Source organism: Centrocercus urophasianus, unplaced genomic scaffold (genome assembly GCF_019232065.1).
Source record: "Centrocercus urophasianus isolate 14NV4802_14NV808 unplaced genomic scaffold, USGS_Curo_1.0 seq_34, whole genome shotgun sequence".
In the NCBI taxonomy this organism is placed as follows: Eukaryota; Metazoa; Chordata; class Aves; order Galliformes; family Phasianidae; genus Centrocercus; species Centrocercus urophasianus.
This window is the reverse complement of record NW_024884911.1, coordinates 2,488,629-2,508,230: the sequence shown is the minus strand read 5'-3', so window position 1 is coordinate 2,508,230 and position 19,602 is coordinate 2,488,629. Positions and strand designations below refer to the sequence as shown.

The following is a 19,602-nucleotide window of genomic DNA, read 5'->3' as shown; positions in this document are numbered from 1 at the left end:
TCCATTCCTCTGCTCTCTCACTAGACTGCAGATTAATTATAAATCCCTTTCTCACCCATTAGGTTTTTCTCATACTTCTTCTTCTCCAGCACTTTCTCATTCACACCTTCATTTCTTCATCATTCTTCCTCTAATTCGACTTTCCCTCCTCTCCCTTTTTGCACACTTTCCTCTTTTCTCCTCTCCTGCTCCTCCTGCAGAAGATGACTAATGAAGTGACAGGTGTTAATAACGTGTCCTGCCTGTGCCTGCTGCAAGGGTTGAACAAGGAGCAGGATGGATGAAGGAGAAGAGAAGCAGGAAGGAGGGAAGGCACAGATGTGAATAGATTCCAGCTGAAGGTGTGTAGCAAGGTGGGCAGGGAGTGGAAGCCTTGGTTGCAGGAGGAACACAGGATCCAAACTGAACATTTAAGAAGGAAAGCATAGGCCTGTCTGAAAGCTGGGAACCTAAAGGGCCAAAAGTAGAGCACAGACTTACAGGGCAGAGATATGTGAGCGAAGAGGAAGCAACAGCTTTTTTCTCTTTGCTGTGACAGGACCTGAAGTCTGGATGTCTCGCATTTGATTTGTCTGGATGAGTTAGTGCACAGGGACTTCTAGTGCTTGAGTAAAATCAGATGTGAGTATGCATATTTGATCAGACAGGGGTTACGGGTGCTCTCTGCGCGCTGGGCATTGCGTGCTGGCAGGGATTAGACTGCCATCTGCTTGGTACAATGCACACTATGGGGTCAGTACCTGAATCCGGGATGCTGCTGGAACTCCTGCCGGTGTCCTCAAGTTGTGCAGAATTAACATTTTTGTCTCTGGAGTCTCTGTTGTATGGTTAATGAAGTGATGTGAACAGAGCGCATGGATTTAAGGAGGAGAAGCATTTAAGGGCCAGATAGGAGATGAGATTGAAGAATCCATATCTGGGCTGGTACCTATAGCTCCCTGGAGAATAGAGGCCAAAAACACAGCAGCTGGTGGGGGGGACTGTACTGATACTCTGGGAACAAAGCCTGCAATCCAGGCAGGGGAAGGGAGAAAACTGAGATGTAAATTAGGAAGACGCTTCCTTGAGCTACTTTGAGCCAAGAATATTATATCAAGAATAAAATGTCCAAGAATAGTTGGCTGTCTTTGTAAACAGTCACATTAGACATGATAGATGACTTCAGGCTTATGCCTTCACAAGCAGAGTAGACTTTAAATATCCTTCTTTGGAAACTCCTTCCAAACACCTTCGATCTCACAGGGAAAAGCCAGCTAGCCGTTCTTGTTCTTGTTCTGCATTTGATTTGCCATTCACAGAAAATTATTTATCTATCTAGTTATTTATTATCTAATTCTATGGCTGCAGTTGAGGAAAATCTATTTATTCCTTTTCCACAGCAGTGTCTCTTCCTCCAGCAGCTCTTACTAGCTGGTAGGTACCCTAGGGAATGTCAAAGCAGAATTAATTAGTCATGACCAGTGATGGAGGTGTTTTTCATATTTGGTTTTGGCTAGCTGATTGCACAGTGTCTTCCTGGGAGTCAGGCTGTTAGAGAAACACATGTGATGCCTTCTCTGGATCGCTGTCAGACAGTCACTTGGGAAGGATGCAGAGGTGTGTGGGATCTATCAAGCAGTGGGGAACTCAGTTGCGTGCATGGTGTTGCAGGGAACCTGGCTCTTTCTTTGGTAGGATACTGTGCTAATGAATGATAAGCTGCACTTCAACATGTGCTGTCCTGTTCCCAGCCTGCAGAAGTGTGAATCTGTTGGCATCCACAAGGGATCTTCTGCGTAGACCCTCATTTTGAATGTCCCCTTTGGAACAGGAGGAGCTGTGATGCCATCTGACGTGAGCCAAGCTGAAAGTCACTGCTCCAGCATGCCCACAAGTGCACCACTGGCCAACTGCGCAGGTTGTGCTGAAGCTGTAGTGTTTGTTTTACAAATAGCTCTGTATTCTTCCAGACTTTCTTCCTTTCCCTTGTAGAGATGAGTAGAGCATGTGCTATTCTTCCTGGTCAATGATTTCCTCCTGGCAATGGAGAAAGGTCAAGTGTCCATGCCAATTCTTTTCGATCTGTCAGCAGCCTTCAAATCCTCTGGCAATGAAGGGCTAATGATTTCCAGTACCTGGCTTGGATGGGCAATCTCTCCCTGCAGGAGCATTCTTCCTCTCCAAAGAGACTCCTCAGTGCAGCTTGGCATCATGAAGCATTTCTCTCAAGGACTCAAGGACCAGGGGATAATTCAGTGATCGGTGGTACTGTTGCTGTCAAAGGGATGGGGCTGCAATATTATGAATGTGCAGGTGACAAGGGATGAGCTCACCCTTCAAGCTACTAAGTCCCAATTTTCAAATTTCTTCATCCTCTATCATCTTTTTCTGCCTTCAACTTGTTCCACTGTTGTCTAACACGGAAACAAATGGAGGCACTTTGCTCCTCTTGCACTGCAGCAACAAGGCCAAGCATACAGAAGCGTTGGCTGGAAGGGAGCCATTTGTGGGATGGGGAGGTGGGAACATCAGCCCTTAATGGAAGTCTCAGACTTGAGCACTGCCTTGCTATTAGCAAAAAAGCTGTAATCTGTAGTGACAGACCAGCTGGAGCAACTGTAGACAACCAGGCGAATCTGCATGCAAAGATGCACGCTGAGCAGCTGCACGGGGGGATTCAGCATTTCAGTTGCGGTGCCTGGCTGTAGGGACACCTCCCTTAAAGAGGGAAAGCAGGCAGAAAAGCCCCTGCTATGTTAAACCTCGAAAGACAGGGGATGCTCATTCTTCGGCCTTGTCTCCCAGCCTGCAGGCAGCAGCGCAGGGCGTAGCGTGGAGCACCGAGCCCCGCTGCCCTCCGTCTCCGATCGAACAGCAGCAAATGCGCAGGGGCCATCGGGGACATTTCCATCCATGAAATGAAGGATCGATGGAGCTGCATCATTGCAGGCTCTGCTCTGTGTTGTGCCCGTTCTCGCTTCTCTTTTGCCCTTTTTTTTCAACCCGCTTCCACCTCCTCCTGCGCCGGCTTGACGGCACAAATGCATGGGGAGCAACTCCCCTCTGCTACATATGGAGGAGCAAAAATGGGCTCTAAAGGAGAGAGAGATTTGAAAAAAAAAGGCCCAAACAGGTAGACTTGCAAGGAGGAGGAGGAATATATCTTTCAAAAGCCCGTAAGTGGTTTAGAAGCCAAAGGCCCCAAGGAGGTGAATGGTATTAAGATGTTTAAGTCCCTGACGCTCGTGAAAACATTACACGCAGATTCTACTCTGGGAAAATCTGCATTTTCCTTACTTATGTATTTCTTTATTTATAAATCAAACAGAGAGGTTGGCTTTCCTATGTGCAGAAGAGACCTGAGTTGTGCTGTGCAATCACTGAACTGACAGAGCTGCTCGGAAAATGGACATGCTATTTCCTCACAAAATCCTTACCCTCAGATTTCTGCTGTTTGTGTTTATGTTGCTTGTGTGGTTTTACTTATTTATTTACATATTTATTTAAAACTCCATTTTGAATAAGAACTTTGCTCTTATGAACAAATTTTTTCAGGCAAAAAAAAAAATAATAATAATTTGAGACCATCAATATCTTCTGCTTCTGCAGCATTAAAATGCTACAGGAAATATTTGGCACGGTGTAGTGTTAATAAATGTTATAACTAAAACACCATCAAATGCTTCATGCACTATATAATGTATTTTAAACGTATTAAACATATATCAACACCGTACAGAATAAGTAAAAATGTCAAAGCAAATTAATTGAAACAACATAAAAATAATGTGTTTGTCTCCTCAAAATGAAACATTTCAGTACAACTGAAGTGAAGAGAGAAAATCAAAATGATTTGTTTTGACACTTTAAACATAAAAAAGTTTGTCAAAATTGACATGTTCCCATGTAATGTTTCGATTTCAAGAGGACTCCGTTTTCCTGCGAAAAACTGTTCTGTCAAAATTTTTTGACCAGCTCTACTTGCAGTCTATCTAAACAGACAAGCATCACAGCCAAGACTCTCAAACGCTCCAGGTGGTCACAAGATAGATTTAGCACAGAGCAGAACAGTCTCAGAGAAGGAAATAAATAAAACTCACAGATAGAGGTGGCCTTACAGTTGGGTACCAAACTGCTTTAATGATGCTCAGACCTGAGTGGTTCTGGAATCAAATCCTACTGATGGCTGTGGTTCTTCAGTTTTTAGGGAGGCTGTATAGCAGGATTGATGCGCTGATGGAAGAGGCTATTATTTGTGATGGTCAGATGCCAGTGCAGATTCTCAGTATCCTCTGGGATGTTTCAGTTCTTGGCATTGGTTAAGGTCTAGATACTAACAACCCTTCTGTGCTTCCTAGATTAATACTAGGAAGTATGAAATGGCTTTATTATCCATTCATCCTTCCTTCTCAGTGAAATCCCAGAACGGGGGCTTATGGAGTAGGTTGAAATGCAGCACTGCAGATAGATTGGCTCTGGGATTCAGAACTGGTAAAAAGAGCGTTGGCTAGGAATTCTCCCACCCTTGTGATGCACAGATTTTAAATCTTCTCATTATATAAAAGCAGTTTCAGGTTAATTTGTGCTTCTAATTTAATATGTTGTTCCAAATTAAGAGTTAATATGATATTTGATTATCTTTTTGCAATGAGAGTCAACCTAAGGCTCATTGACTTCAATAGACCTTCCAGTAGAACCTGCAACTGCTGAGTACTGCATGGATGCACACCTGCTGCAGGAGATCTGCATTCAAAGGCTTCTTTTTCTATTTCAGAAGCTGCTAAAAATTTGGGGTTGTTACATATTTTAGCTCACAGCTATAGTCTGAATTTAAACTCTTGTTCCCCTATAAGGGGAAGCAGGGCAACAGGAGCTGAACTTGAAGCTGAACCATCCTCAGAGCAGTGTCCTATGGACTAAAGTATCCTTCCTAGAGCCTAATGTCAGTAGTGAATCATGTGGCACACCTCTCACTGAATAGTACTCATCGTGTAACTGCTGAGGTTTCAAGCCCATGTCAGCAGCCATTTATCTTAACCCTGGTTCCAGATACAGCTCTGTTCCCCCTCAGAGTCCAAGCTATGCCAGCCCTGTCCAGCCAGGTCTCACCCTGGCAAGACTCCTACATGAGGGTCTCCGATGTTGGCTGCAGAACTGGTGTGGTTAAATTTATGGAGATTTTATGGCCACGCCAAATTCTTCATTGACTCAATGTGATAACAGAAATGAATCTGCCTCTGGCCAGAATTTGCAGCCAACAGCTTTTCCTTTTATTCTCCCATTTTCAGCTGCCCCTGGTTCAATTGGCATCATCCAATGGGAGCAGTGGCAGAACCTGATGCCCATAGGAAGCACTGAGCTAAATGGGGCTTTTCATCCTGGCAGGCAGGGCTGTCATTACCCCAGCAGCAGGAGCTGTACAAGGAGAAGCCATGGCTGAAGGATTTTAACACCTAGTGTTCCCCCAGCCTGGGCTGAGAGATGCAAAGGACCCAAGTCAGGAACTGACTGAGAGGTAAAAAAAAAAAAGAGTCACCAAGAAGGTATATAAGTTGCAAGGATCATTAAGAAACCTCAGCTTCCTAGCATGCCGAAATAGGCACTGTTTGCTTGCATTTCCATGAGATCACTCAATGTGGCTGTGGTGGCACAGTGCCTGCCCAGGAATGAACTTCAGAACAACAGAAATATCGCAAAGAATGTCAGGTGTGGGATAACAGTTGACCTTTTGGATTGAACATTTTATTTTTTCACTCTTCAAGGCAGTTTTGGCATTGATTTTTTTTTCCTTCAGGCTCTCTGCTTACAGGTCCAAATTGTTGCAATGAATATATTAGAGAGGAAAGACCGGCACACAGACAGCAGTAGGCATGAAGACAAGAATCAGGGTTTATGGACTCTGATCCAGGCCTCTTGAAACTCAGTTTTCAGATCACTGTCTTTCTCAGTTTTAATGATAGGGAAGGGTGACATTTTTGTTCAGTTTATTTTGTAGTGTCTTCAGGTGTTTCTGCAAATTTTTATTCCAAAATACAACAGAAATATTATTTGAATTTGGACATTTCCTTTGTGCATAATTACAGAATTTATTTTTGTTCAGTCACAACATGCTGTTTAAGAAAACACTTCATTTTGATTTTGGATACGTATTATTCAACATGAAATGAAAACCAAAACACAATCTTGAACCAGTCCTTTCCAAATAGAAAACTCAACATAGTCTGTTCCAAAGAAAAGCTGACTTTATCAAAATGCATTTTTTTCCCTTAAATCAACAAATTTCTACAAAGTGTTTTGCCTCTGATGAATTGGCATTTTTCTGACATAAAAATGAGCAATCAAAAAAAATTCTAAGCAGCTCTGTGGAAAGTCTTAGCTAATTCTGGAACAGTAGCATGAAGGTGCGTAGGAAGGGAACTGCAAGGAGATGTAGAGCTGAGACTTAAAAGATTTGGGTTGAATTCTTGGTGCACTTATGAAATGATCTGGGGCAAGTCATTAATCTGCCCCGTGTCTCAATTCCCATTCTGCAGAATGGGAGAAACAGCATTTCCCAATCTCAAGCTACTGCAAGGATAAAAACCTATTAACACTTACGAGATTGCTGGACTTTGATATAAGGTGTATAAATACTGAGGGAGACAGAAAGCAGAGCTGCATTTTTGTGTAGCTTAGAATGAAATTATGGGGAAGTGGACTAGCTTGGACAATAATTTAATAATAGTAGAAATAATTTCAAGTTCGGGGCAGTGTTTAATAGAAATCACTGCTCACCACCCACCATATTTTTTCCTAATAAGCAGCTCAGAAAAGTGCGATTTATCATTATTATTATCATCTATATTCATTCTATCTCTGCCACTTCACAAATGAGAGGAGTTCCTCACAAACATCTACAAAGCTAGCTCATTATCCAGCCTCCCTATTTATAACTCTCATTTATGACAATAGCTATCAAAACCTTGCCAACAGTAGGGCTGCTGGTGTGCTGACACCACTGCTCCGCAGCACGCTGAGCGGTATTATCTCACTGTTCCCTTGCGTTTCCCCATCTGTCCCTGGCCATCTGGTGTCCTTGGTCTTCTAATTAGATTGTAAGCTTTTTGGGGCATGGACCGCTTTGCTGGTTGTACAGCACCCTATCATGATGTTGTTCCAGTCTCAGATTCGGCACGACTGTCTTCAAAATGGGATTCTTCCTTCCGTATCAGTGTGCTCGTGGCAGGAGATGGTGTCCAGCATCACCTGATGGCGTGACTTGGGGGAGGTTGCACCCATAGCACTTTTCGGTTTCAAGCTGCCTCTGAACCTCATCGTAATAACCATGGTAGTTTATAATTAGCTGAAGTGCAGGGACAAATGAGCTGAAATAAGGTACCTAGTTGTTACCAGTGTGATTCTCAGCTCATTCTAGGCAGGGAGCAATTAGTGGCTTTGCACAAAAGCTTTGCTTCCTTTAGACTGCTGGTTGTACTGCGTTAATAAAGAAGGATACATAGGGTGATCTTGTGGTTCACTGAGTATTCTGACAAGTTGTAAGCAAAGTGTTGACAAAATGAAAAGAAAAAGACCTTTCTTCCTCTAAGTCATCAGGGGTCAAAAGAAGTATTTTTTTCTAACTGTTCTCTCTTAAGAGTCTGGAAGGACAAATCAAAAGGGGAAAAACTATTCCTAGTAGTTTCAAACAGAAATTTGGAAGTGTGTCCTCTTGGTGCTCTGAAAACCAACACTGACACTGTCTAATCGTTATGTTTTTTCAGCATGAACAATTTGGCAAAACAGAAGTGTGTTTTTCAACCCTGCTGTTATTATTGGAGAAGAATTTCTCATCACTCCTTCTTGCCATCCCTCACCCCTAAATTTCCCAGCTGATGAATGTGCCCCAGGTCTAACTGCTCAAACATATTTCCAACTGAAACCGGTAAAGAATAAGTGAAAATTTAGGCACTGATCAGAAACTCAGAGCAACCACTGACTTGCAGCTCCACTGCTGTCTGCAGCTGGGTATCAGCCATTGCAGTTTGAGCTATAATTCTTCAAAGACAGAGATGGCCAAATTCTGTGTTCCCATGGCTCAGACTTATCTTCAGAACTTTGTATGACTTAACAAACCTTGACAGATTGGCTTCTCATCCCTTTCTGTCCATGTTCCCTGTTTTCCCATGGCCCTGACACATGAGAGATGTCCTCAGCTTGGTTGGATTGCTGGCCAGTGTTTCCAGGGACAGCTAATGCTGCCTCGTGGGCAATAACCACCATCCAGCACTTTTATCTGTGAGTTACATGCAGGGCATACATTGCTCCGTTTGCAACCAGTGACCCACCAGGAGCTAAACCCTAAAGATGAAGGGCAGTATGTGTCTGTCTGGCAGGAGAGTGTGCAAGTTGCCTTAAAGCAGGAATTGCTGAATAAAACCTAGAAGATCTCCCATACTTAAAATTAAGTGTACACTTAAGCTGTTTGCTGAAATGAGGTCAGATGTTCCTCACTTCGCAGGGTCGAGCTCTAAACTAACAGAAGCTGTTTCATCTCTCCCTTGACACCTCAGTCTTTTACTAATTTATCAGCATCCTAAAGCAGCGTGTGAAGTTGCTGCAGAACAGAAGTGTTTCAGATACAAATAGCAATTGTTAGCCTCTTCCCTCTGGTAAATGGCAGCAGGCAGAAACCTCTCTCAACCTGCCAAGAACGAAATGTGGAACACAAGAATGAATTATTGGTGCATGAAGCTTAAAGAGATAGGGAACTTATTTCTTTGCTGCAAATATTGTGTTCAGTAATTTCCTGAGTCTGCATTTCTGATGGAAATAGTTTATACAGTGATGAACATGAGAAAACAGAAGGGATATGTGCAAGATCAGTTTGATTCTAATAGAAGGGATAAGTGCAAGGTACAGAGGTTAGAAGAAAGGTAGAAAATCCCAGGAGGCAGAGGAAGAGGAGTGTTTAGAACAAGCAATGAACAGTCAGTTCCTGCACTCTACACAGGCTTCCTGATAAGAAAAAGATCTTGCAGAATCATTTTGTGCAAAATCTATCATTCTGAGCTATCTCACTGAAGAAAAATTACCTTTTAAGTGGCTAAGTAGACACTCAGCTTTATTCCTTTCTTCTCATTTCAAGAAACAATGGGAGTAACAGCACTTGCCTGCCTTACTAGAGTGCTGAGAGCTTTAATTAATGTCTCTAATTCAATTTGAACTCCTTGGATAAAAGACACTGCCTTGTGACAGCAAAGGTATTGCCCAAAATAGAATATAATTAACACACCGATATCAATCACAATGAAATTAAGTGTACATTCAAATACAACTTGCACTTTAAAGAAAGCACCTGCCTATTTTTCCTGCAAGAATCCTGAATACTTATAAGACAAGGAACATTTAATGTTCCAGGCTGAATTCGAGTTATAATAAGGCCATCTTTATCTGCCTAATTAAGAGGCTTTGTAACACTGGCACTGACAGATATGCCTTCATGATGGACAGTGCTGGAAACTGACCATAAAATGACTTGGAATCAGTACCTCTCATATTTTGTATCCAGCACTTATTTACAGTGAACTTTAGCCTGTGTCCTGGCTCACCCACTGATCATGTTTATTAACAGATGTGATAATCTCATCGTTTAGTTCATTGAGATGAAACCATAAGAACCCAGATCACTGCATTACTGTATGATGCTCCAGAGTGGGAATGAGCTTTATTGGCTTGGATTTTTCTAACTGCTGCTTTGCAAAGCTTGCTGACACCAAGGGGTGGTTGCTTCTCCTTGCTTTTAGGAGATGAACACCTAATGCAACAGGACAGCGTTTTGCTAAGTGCTATACTCAGATGATGGCCTCTCCAACAAGACTGCAAATCTGTCAAACAAATAATACCATGTGTCCAAACTGATAGTTGGAAAGTGAGGCAAAAGAAAGCATTTAAGGGCATTGCCCAAAATAATGGAGGATGTATTGGGCAGAGTTGAACAGAATGATTCCAGATTCCTGGATCAAAATCCACTTCCAGCAAGACCATCCTTTAATACAGAGATTGTGTCTGTGCCAGATTCAGCTTTCAGTTACTCTCAGGTCTCCTACCAAAGGCTACATACTTGGAGACATTCCTCCTTCCTCTTCTTCCCCCATATGTCTTGCTGCCTTGCACAATCCTCAGAACATATCTTGTATCTGTGGAGCCTCATAACACCACATAACAAATTAATTTCTGATTCAAACTTGTTAGGAGTTAGATTGAATAGACCTCACATTATTGCCTCAGACGCAGAATAATCCCACTTCAGTAAGCTTTAGAGCTTCCACAGGGACCAGCCCCATGGTGTGTATTAATATTTAACGTGAAACAACATCTCTACAGCAGCTACAGGGGGGAAAAAGATACTACTAAAAAATTAAAGTTGGTTTTGTGGTAGTCATCTAGACCCAGTTGTGCTCTACCATCCTCACTGCCTCGGGCACCATTGCCTGCTCTCAACACTGATACATCCAGCCAGCTTCCAGACAGCAAGGAGACCATTTCTTGGCATCTCAAGGCAAGTGCTTGTCATGTCTAGAAGTCTTGGTTAAGGCATCACAATGCCGCTCATCCAACCTAAAAAGAAAAGAAGGGAGGATGATGAAGAGGTGTGTGGGGAGAATTAATGAATATTGCTTCTCTCTTGTAAGCTGAAATTTCCCCAGTGTATGCTGCTTGTGGATGCGAGGACACAGTGGGATTTCTCTGAAACCCACTTCATTTGATTCTTCTCCTGTTTCAGTTTGTGCCTGTACTGTGCTGGGAAATGGAGGTAGGCTGTCACTCCGCTTTGGTGTGTAAGAGCTCCCTGCCTCTCTGCAATAGAAATTCAATAGGAAGTGAAATGTTTAAAGGAAAACTGATCCAGGCTGGCTGATGGAGGAAGTAGTTACAGAAGAGTTTAATGAACAGACAAGCAAGGGAGTTTGGACGATGTGTAAAGATTGTTATCAGCAGCAAATCTACACACCCATCTAATGGCAAATACGCTGGGCTTGCAGCTGCTTACTGGGATGGCAGGGTGCTATGGGTGTGCAAAGAGCAGCGGGACAGAGAAATGAGAGAAACGTTCCCCTGAACAGGAATTTGGAAGTGCATGGGATGTAGGTGAGAGCATGTCCAAATAGCCACTTCAGGTTCATGCCACATGTGAGTGGAAGCAGATATGTACCATATCTCCCTGAAAGTACACTGTGTTCTCCTCAATGTGGGGCTAGAAACTCTCCAAGCCCAGTTTTGTAAGGCAAAGTAGAACCACTCCTTTCTGAGAAGTGATGGGCTAAAGCACTGAGATGTGTCGGGTTTATGGCAGAAATGAGAGGCAGTGGTGAGGGCTAATATTAAAAATGTCTCCAGAAGGGGAACAGCCTCTTCGGTTACGAGCTACAGTTGCCATTATTATTAATAACAGTAATATTCTATCAGCAAGTGGAAAGAAGTTTATATGTGCCCGACAGAAAAAAAGCAAACATTTGTTGACTTTCCCATAGTTAATTATTTTCATTTCTTCATGCAGCGCAACAGCTGATCGTAGTTTTTAACCAGGCTTACACAACTCCTTTTTGTCAAATGCTGCTGAGCTCGCTGCAGCTCTGTGAGCACATGCTGTGCACACGTGCAGACTCCCACACGCTCAGTACACGCATACTCCAGTCTCGTGCTCCCCATTACACTCCCAGGTTCAATATGTCTGTGCAGAGACATGTGCTCGCTGCCATGGGCGGCAGCATTGCTTTGGTCTCAGTGAAAGCTCCCGGAGCAAAGGAGATGATGACCATATTGGCTGCAGAGCTGGTGCCCTCTGGTCTATACAATGGTGCCTGCAGTGCTGAAGCTCTCATGTCTACATGCAGTGCTGCAAATGTATATCTGTCCTGGCTCTCTGCGCTATATTCTGCAAAAGTGGGTGTCTATCAGCTGTCCTGAGGACAACCTTTGGCTAGGTTGGTATGGCCAGAGAGGGGCACACAGCTTTGAGACCACTCTGCCTGCCTGGGCATCCCCACCATGCTGCCACATCTCTGCAAGGATGGAGCTCAGCAAGGATGGAGCAGATGGACAAGGGGAGGGCAGCAGGAGGAACATGCCCTATGTGCAGAGAGGAGCAGAGCAGCCTCACAAACACCCTGCCACGTGAATGTTCTGCCCCAGCGAGCTGGGGGCACAACCTGCATGTGGGGCTGCTGCTGTACTGCATTCCCTTGCGTGTAGCAAGCCGCAGGGGAGGGGCTGCTGCCAGGCATGGATGCTGACAAACCAAGCTGCTCCCTTGCACCGATGGAGCACATGGCTCTGTTTTGAGAGGGGCATGGTGCCAGCAGCATTACTGCGGAGGTGGATGATCTAACGGCTGAAATGCTGGGAATGGAATTGAGGAGTCGAGGGCTTTCTTCCAGCTGTATCCATAGCTTGCTGCGTAACCTTTGGTGAGGTGTTTCACCCCTCTGTTTCCCTTCCCACTCATCATATGTCTTGTCTATTCAGACATTGAACACATTGGGGCGAGGAGCTGGGCTGCCTGCAGCCACGATTCATACAGGAGGGGGATGGCGTGCCCCGCACCAGGTGCTGGGGAGCATCCCCTTCAGCTCCCTAGTAAAATATGTTGAATATGCATGTTCAGCACATCTCCCCACAGAGCCTTGATCTTGGGAAGAGCCTCAAGGTCCTACAGGAGCCCAAATAGCAGCAGCCCCTATCCCCCGCCTCCAAACACACACCTCCCTGGCACCCAGGCAGCAAAGCAGGTTGGGGTGATTTTTTTGGCTTTCAAAATTTGGCTGGATTCTATAGTTGTGTGTGCATGTGTGTGTGTGTGTGTGTGCCTGCTTTTGCATGTGCTTGTCGCTGAAACCTGGGTAATTATTTTATTTCTTTTTTGGCAACACTTTAAAGTGAGAGCTGGGTCTTTATAGATTGCTCAGGTTGCGCAGAGTATGGATTACAGATCGTCAGAGAGACATGAAAGCAGAAGACACGTTTCTCTGGCACAGCATTAAAGGGACAATAACCGGGTAATTGTAGCCCGGGGTGCGGCCACCTTCTGCGCCCAGCCCTCGCTCATCTCCACGGCATTGCAGAGCATTGCACGAGGGAGATGATGGAAAAGCTGGGGTGAGGATGTCTCAGGTCAGGACCTGGTTATTTCAAAGGTGGTATGTGCTCAGGAGGTTAAAGGCACCACTTAAATACATGAATAAAACGCTGCCAAATACTTCAAGCACTAACACACAGGCAGACTGAAGGCTTTTAAAAAGTGATTTTTCATGTCTGTTTTCACCCCGAGAGATGATTGTCAAAGGATCAAAGCAATTCCCATTTTTAAACTCTCTCTTTCTCTCCCTTCTCCCTCCCCTCCATTTCTCTCTCTTTCCTTCCTCCTCTTCCCTCTCTTTTTCAACAGGACTCCACAGAATGGAGCAAGAATGAGAGGAAAAAGGCAGACAGAAAAGCATGAACTGGAGGCTTGTTGAGTTCCTCTACCTCCTGTTTATATGGGACCATATACTAGTACAGCCCTCCCACCAGGACCCAGCTGCCACCAACCAACATGTCTCCAAGGAGTTTGATTGGCTTATTTCAGACAGGGGGCCTTTCCACCACTCGCGGAGCTACTTATCCTTTGTGGAAAGACATCGTCAAGGATTTACAACCAGATATAAAATATACAGGTATGTTGGTTTCCTACAGCACCTGTGACTTTGAGGATTTGTTAGGTGGTGGGCACACAGCCAGTTCTCTTGGGATCAAGGCTTGTTGTCAATGGAGGGATGCATCACTGTACCCATTCCGCCCAGAAATGCTTCTTAGGTTCCCCACAGTCCTCTGGTGGCAATGCAGGTTGCTTCAGAGACTTGTCTGTATTGCTGTCATGTAGTTTGAGAACTTCAACTCCTGCACTTCATCTGTGGGGCAGATCCATTCACAGGCTCACAAGCTCGTTTCTCAAGTCAGTGTCCCAAGTTTCTGTACCAAATTCATGCATGTGCACTGCCAACAGCATAATGTTCATGTGGGCGAGAACACACATAAAGATGCACAGTGCATGTGCCTAAGCTGTGTGCTGCCTACTGCAGCCCTCTGCAGATGGTTCCTGTGCATGGGTTGGACTTGTCCCCAGAACCGTGAGCTTGGTTTGAAAGTCATTCAATTAAAAAACTACAGCAAATAAGCAGAATTTGGATTTTCCTTCGCCTTCTAGGTTTTGAAGCCTTTGTTGTTGCCTGTTTCAAGTGCTTCTTGGCAGCTGTGATATTTAGAAATATACTTATCTTTTTTGCTATTTGAGTATGAAAAGCTGGAGTGCTCATGTGAGCCTCCTATTGCAGCAGCAGGCACTTTGGAAGGAAGGGGAATAAGCCAGCAAGTATCATGAGATTTGGGCTAAAACCCAGAGAGACTGCAAAACTCTCATAGACATGTGCACATTTACATAATTATATAGTCCTGTTGTGTTTCAGAAAGACACTTGCAAACATATCGACGCAAACTAGTAGGTGGGAAAGTGTTGGTGAGTAGCGTACTGGCAGCATGCACACAGATGCACACACAGACTGCTGGGGTCAAGAGGAGCAGAAAACCGAGTGCATGCGGTAGCGTCCTCCCGTGGGCAGAAAGCCAAAAGCATCTGCAGAGTAATAGCAACATGCGAGACATCATCTATGTGTGGAGAAGAAAAATGAGTTCTGCCTGTCCCATGGCCTCCAGCGAGTGCAGCATCCCCTCCCCTTGCAGCAGCCCACAGAGCAAGGGCAGGTTAGCATGGTTGGAAAATATTGTCCTGGCTTGTTGTCTTCATTCAAAACAGCCTGGGGGATGTCAGCTCCAGAAAGCAGAAATTATCTTGCCACGCTTCCTTTAAGGACACCTCACAGGTTTTGCTTGCACAGAGGAGCAGGGAATCAGGGAATACATGTTTTTTTCACAAAGGCTTTGCTGGCTATGCGTAACCTCAGCTCCCCCCCTCCCCTGGCTGACAGCTTGCACCCTGATCGAGGCTGCGCACCCCTGCCCCATGCAGTGCCTCTGGAAGTGGCTTTGCCCTTTGCTAAAGAGCTTTTCAGCCCTCAGTGCCTTGCAGCAGTCTGCAGGAGCTGTAGCAGGAGGGAAATGCCTGCAATGTCTGTGTTCAGACGCATCCAGGGACTGTCAGTGTAGGTCAGGGCAGAGATCCATCAAGTCTGGGATCCTGTCTCTGAGAATCACGGAGAAACGGGGCTGGAAGGACCTTGAGAGGTCATTTAATTCATGCCTCTCCCCCAAGGCAGAGTCAGCCATACCTGTGTTGCATCTGACAAAGGTTTTTGGCAATCTCTCATGAAAGGTTTCCTGTGAAGGAGAATTCACACCCCGAGCAGGCAGCCTGTGCCGCCACTTTGTTGTCTCCGTCTTCATAAAGGAGAGAAAATTTTGCTCAAATTTAATGTGAAACCTGTGATTTCTGGCTAGTGAGGAGAAAATTCCCCTTTGGTTTGTAGGAGACTGCAAAAGGCTTGAAGGTCTATTTCAGTTACTTATCAAAGAAACTTTTGCATAGGGAGGACATGATGTTGTACCTCTTCAAAAGAGGGAGAAAATCTGGGGATGCATTTCTTGGCCATATATTATGACTGGGAGGTGCGTGCCTCCAGCCAAGCAGTGGAGGCATTAGGTAGAGCTTTAGAGGGCTCTTTTTTCATATCCAGCTCTGCTTGCAGGACTGATCACTTGGAAAGGTGGCCCGTGCGTTTTTAAAGCAGTATCAGAATCAGGCTAGCTCTGGTGAATGAGTGGAGCCACTTGCAGTGATTCACAGCTGGACTCTGAGCACACACACTCCAGAACATGTCATCGTACTGAGAGCCACAGGGGAAAAATCTCATTTTGCAGGCTCCTTAAATTGACTTCAGGAATCTGTGAAGCTGTTGGGATTTTGTCAACTGTTTAATTCCAACATAGAGGCCTTTTTGCTCCCAAATGATGTCTCTCAATTGCTCTTTGCACTAGACTAGCCCAAGGGAGGCACATCTTCTGTGTTAAGCGTAGCACTCCTTTCTCTAGGATAGCAGCTGATTTGGTGCACAGGAATTTTCCTACATTGTCTTCTCTTTCAGTGCTCCTTTTCTCCCAGACTTTTTGTTTGTTTCTTTGGCTGTTTTTTTCCTCAATCCAACAGCTCCATCTGGCAATTGTTGTTCAGTGTGGGTTCACCTGACCCCCAATCTTCTCCAATGGCCATCAGCAGCAGATCTTAAAACAGCCGTGGTGGCCAAGGTTTTGGAGTAGATGTGAAATCAGACAAGAGGACCCTGCCTGTAGCTAATTGAAACACTGTCACTTGTTTAATGGTGATTTCCCCAGTGTCTTGCTGTGCAGGAGCATGGTCACAGTGTATTAGAACTGTGTCATTTACATTGAAAACCCAGAGAGAGGAAGCCATTGTCGATGTTGCACAGCAGTGTAAGGCAATAGGCAGCATTTTCTGACTTCTACAGGTGCAACATCAGGCTAAAAATTGCAGCACTCCTCCTTCCATAGCGGGTGATGTCCACGTGTCTGTCAACAGCAAGGAAGAGCCCGTTTGGGTTAGCAAGGCTAACACTGCATGAGCAGAATTGCTGTGCAACAGTTTATTTTTTCATAGATCTGGATCCAGATCTACCATCTAGCCCCAAAGCAGCTCCCTGTTACAGTCTCCAATGACTCATTCTCTCCAGTGTTTTGCATTTTGGCAGATTTTAGGACTCCTTTTAGCAGAAGTTGGACCACTGATTTTACTGGTGCCCTCAGTCAAGGTTTGCACCTTGCATGATTTATCAAGAGGAAGACAAGTATAGGAGGGAGGTGTTTTATATTGAATTATGGACAGTAGGGGTAGATACAATTGCATTAAGGAGGCACATTAATCAGCATTGATTCACACTAATAAGGCTGGTTTAGGGGGGCCTCTGGCAGGAAAATGCTGCTTTGATCATTATCTGTGCACTCTGATGCTAATGCAGATAGGGTGGCAGATGCTCAGAGTGGTTTGTGGGATGTCTGAATATTCATTATCACCATCCTTGTTGTTGTTCCTAGTCATGAGAGCCTTGGGTGCTAGATACTACACAAGGGCTGGAAAGTAGATGAAGCTCAGCTTGGCTTGAATTTGTGGCTAGGGCACTGCTTGGATCAGAAAGCACTCCTGTTACCACAGGAAAGGGGCAAGATGAGCTTTGCTGTAAGCAAGAGATTGGACTGGAGACCCCAAGGGTCCCATCTCAGTGATGTCTCTGTGATTTCCCCGATTCTCCAATTCAGAGTGGGCACTAAACTGGGTGCTCATAAAGGGATTTGCAGTACTGAGTGCAGCTCTGGCCATGCTAGAGATTTTTATTTAGTCCTAGAAAACCCACACATCTGAGCAGCTACATGCTCCCTAATTCCCTTGACAAAGAGGAAGAGAATTACCATGAAGTGAGGATCTTTACTGTGCACACAGCACAGGCTACAATTGACTTAGAAATGCAGATGCTTTTCTGCCGTTGAGCCTGGTTCTCTGTGAAATGAATAAATGAATCTGTTGACTTCCAGGAAAAGACACTCATTTTTGTTGCTGAGGAATCTGCTGTAGCACGGCCAGCCCTGCCACTGCCCCCAGCCCCACACAGCAGCACAGGGCTGGGCTGCTGCACGTCCTGCTTGTTTGGCTGGATGTGTGTGGCCTGTCCTTATTCCTAGGTGACAGGAGAATCCTATGTTCAGGCTGACTAGGTGCATATGAGTTTTTAATGACTGCTTTCTGTAGTTCCTAGCACAGGAATTTTGGCTTCCCTGGCCAGACCTTCTGGGCAAGTTGCATGCAAAGCTATGATTTCCACAGCTGAGGGACTGATCTGGCAGAAAACTAAGCCTTCAGGAAAACTAACAAACAAACAAAGTTCGTTTTCAGCTGGATCACTTTTCCAGTCTCATTCATTGTGTTCCCAGGGGCTATTAAAGGGATGGGGCTACAGGGACAGAGGCAGAAAGGGACTGATGAAACTGCTGTTTTCAGCAACAGCATGGATTAGAGTTGTGCTGAAGTAGTTGTGAAATGGCATCCTAAGTGTGGGCAGAGAAGCCCTATTACAGCTGCCTGCACCATTGTTTCAGTCCATTTTGTTTCAGTCCATTTTTTTTCTTCCATCTCTCCACTCCTCATTGACTCCTTGTGCTGTTTCTCTATTGGATTGAATTTAATCTGCTGGTCACTAGAGATGTACAAATAATTGATTTTGTGGTTCACTGGTTGTATAGAAGAAAAATAACATTAAAAATGGGCTGATCTGAAACCGATGTTTGTTCAGATTTCCAGTAAAATGAAAAAATCAAAACATTTCATTTTAGGCTCAGTGGTATGTTTAAGCTTTGCTGTTTGCTTTATTTATCTTTTAATCCAGTGAAAAACAGTATTTCTTTTTTTCCCATTTCTTAAAGCATAACAGCTCACCTCCCAGCACAAAGCCAACTACTGCCACTTAAGAAATGTCAAAAGGGAAACACCTTGATTCAGAGTGCGTTTTGTTGAGCTCTTTGCTTGTCAGGGTTCTTATTTAAATTGTGTTGAATTTGCAAGTGGTCCTTCAGTCCTTGAAACTAACAATGAGGAAAAAGAAACCAAGACAGTCTGGCTATATTTATTGTTCTTTGTGAGACCTTGAGTCCAACAATTTCCCAGGGTCCAGCATTGCCTTCCCTTGCGTTCAGCTTTTGGCATCCTAAAGTAAAGAAACACACACACATACATACATATACATATATATGTATATATATATTTGCATTTTTCCCCCAGCACAGCTCGCCAAGGGAGGCACAGCCAACACACAGCTGTAGAATGACAGCTTTGCTATGGGAAGGCTCACATTTGCTCAAAACTCAGCTGGATGCTGAGACCCAAGTGCTATGGACTGAGACGAAGCATCCAGCACAGTTGCAGTCACAGTTCCTCTCTCCCACACATAACCTGGCAAGCTTTCAGTCCTGTTCCAGTTGTCTGGATGCCTGCAGCATCACAAAAAGCACCGTGAAGGTTCTTCTCAAACAGCATTAAGGTGATGCTCTGTGCTGGTACAAATTGATAGGCACCGTTAGGCTTTTTAATCTTTGCTTTGGCTTTTTTAGTCATGCTGAAGTTCTGCTGACAAGGTTTTCCTATTAGTTTTTTATGCTATCTGTTTAAAGGGGACATCAACTTTTATGTTTTCCAGTCAGAGGCAAGGTGTTGTTTTTTTTTAGGAGAAGCAGTGCAGCAATTGAAGGACAGAGGGAGCTGAGATGAAAGGAGGCTCTTGCCTCTGTGTGGAATGAGCAATGGAAATCTGTACGGAGTTGCATGGCAAAAAATACAAAATCTCCATAATTTACATTATGCATGTAAACGAGTGATGTACATTGGTTTGTAATCAGCGAATGCCTTGTAAATAAATGTGTGTAAACCAAAAAATTTAAATCTATTTCCATAGTGCATGTAAACAATGAAGCCTTCCAGTGTTCTCTTCAGTGTAAATGTTAATCTGAAAATGACATTACTACAAGTTGATGCAACTTCACAAGAGAGCCACGATTTACATTCCTGTCTCACCGGCTCTAACGCAGCAGCTTGGC

At 44.4% G+C, this 19,602-nt stretch overlaps 1 protein-coding gene across 3 annotated transcripts in view; it reads left to right on the top strand.

Annotated features, from left to right (window-relative positions):
• Nucleotides 1-19,602, top strand: part of BRINP1 (BMP/retinoic acid inducible neural specific 1) — a 79,046-nt gene that overhangs the window by 12,697 nt on the left and 46,747 nt on the right. For all 3 annotated transcript variants that reach the window (XM_042830742.1, XM_042830740.1, XM_042830741.1), the window contains one exon: nucleotides 13,403-13,670. In XM_042830742.1, coding sequence (XP_042686676.1) covers nucleotides 13,453-13,670 — 218 coding nt within the window. In that variant the 5' untranslated portion in view covers nucleotides 13,403-13,452. The remainder of the gene's footprint in view (nucleotides 1-13,402; nucleotides 13,671-19,602) is intronic.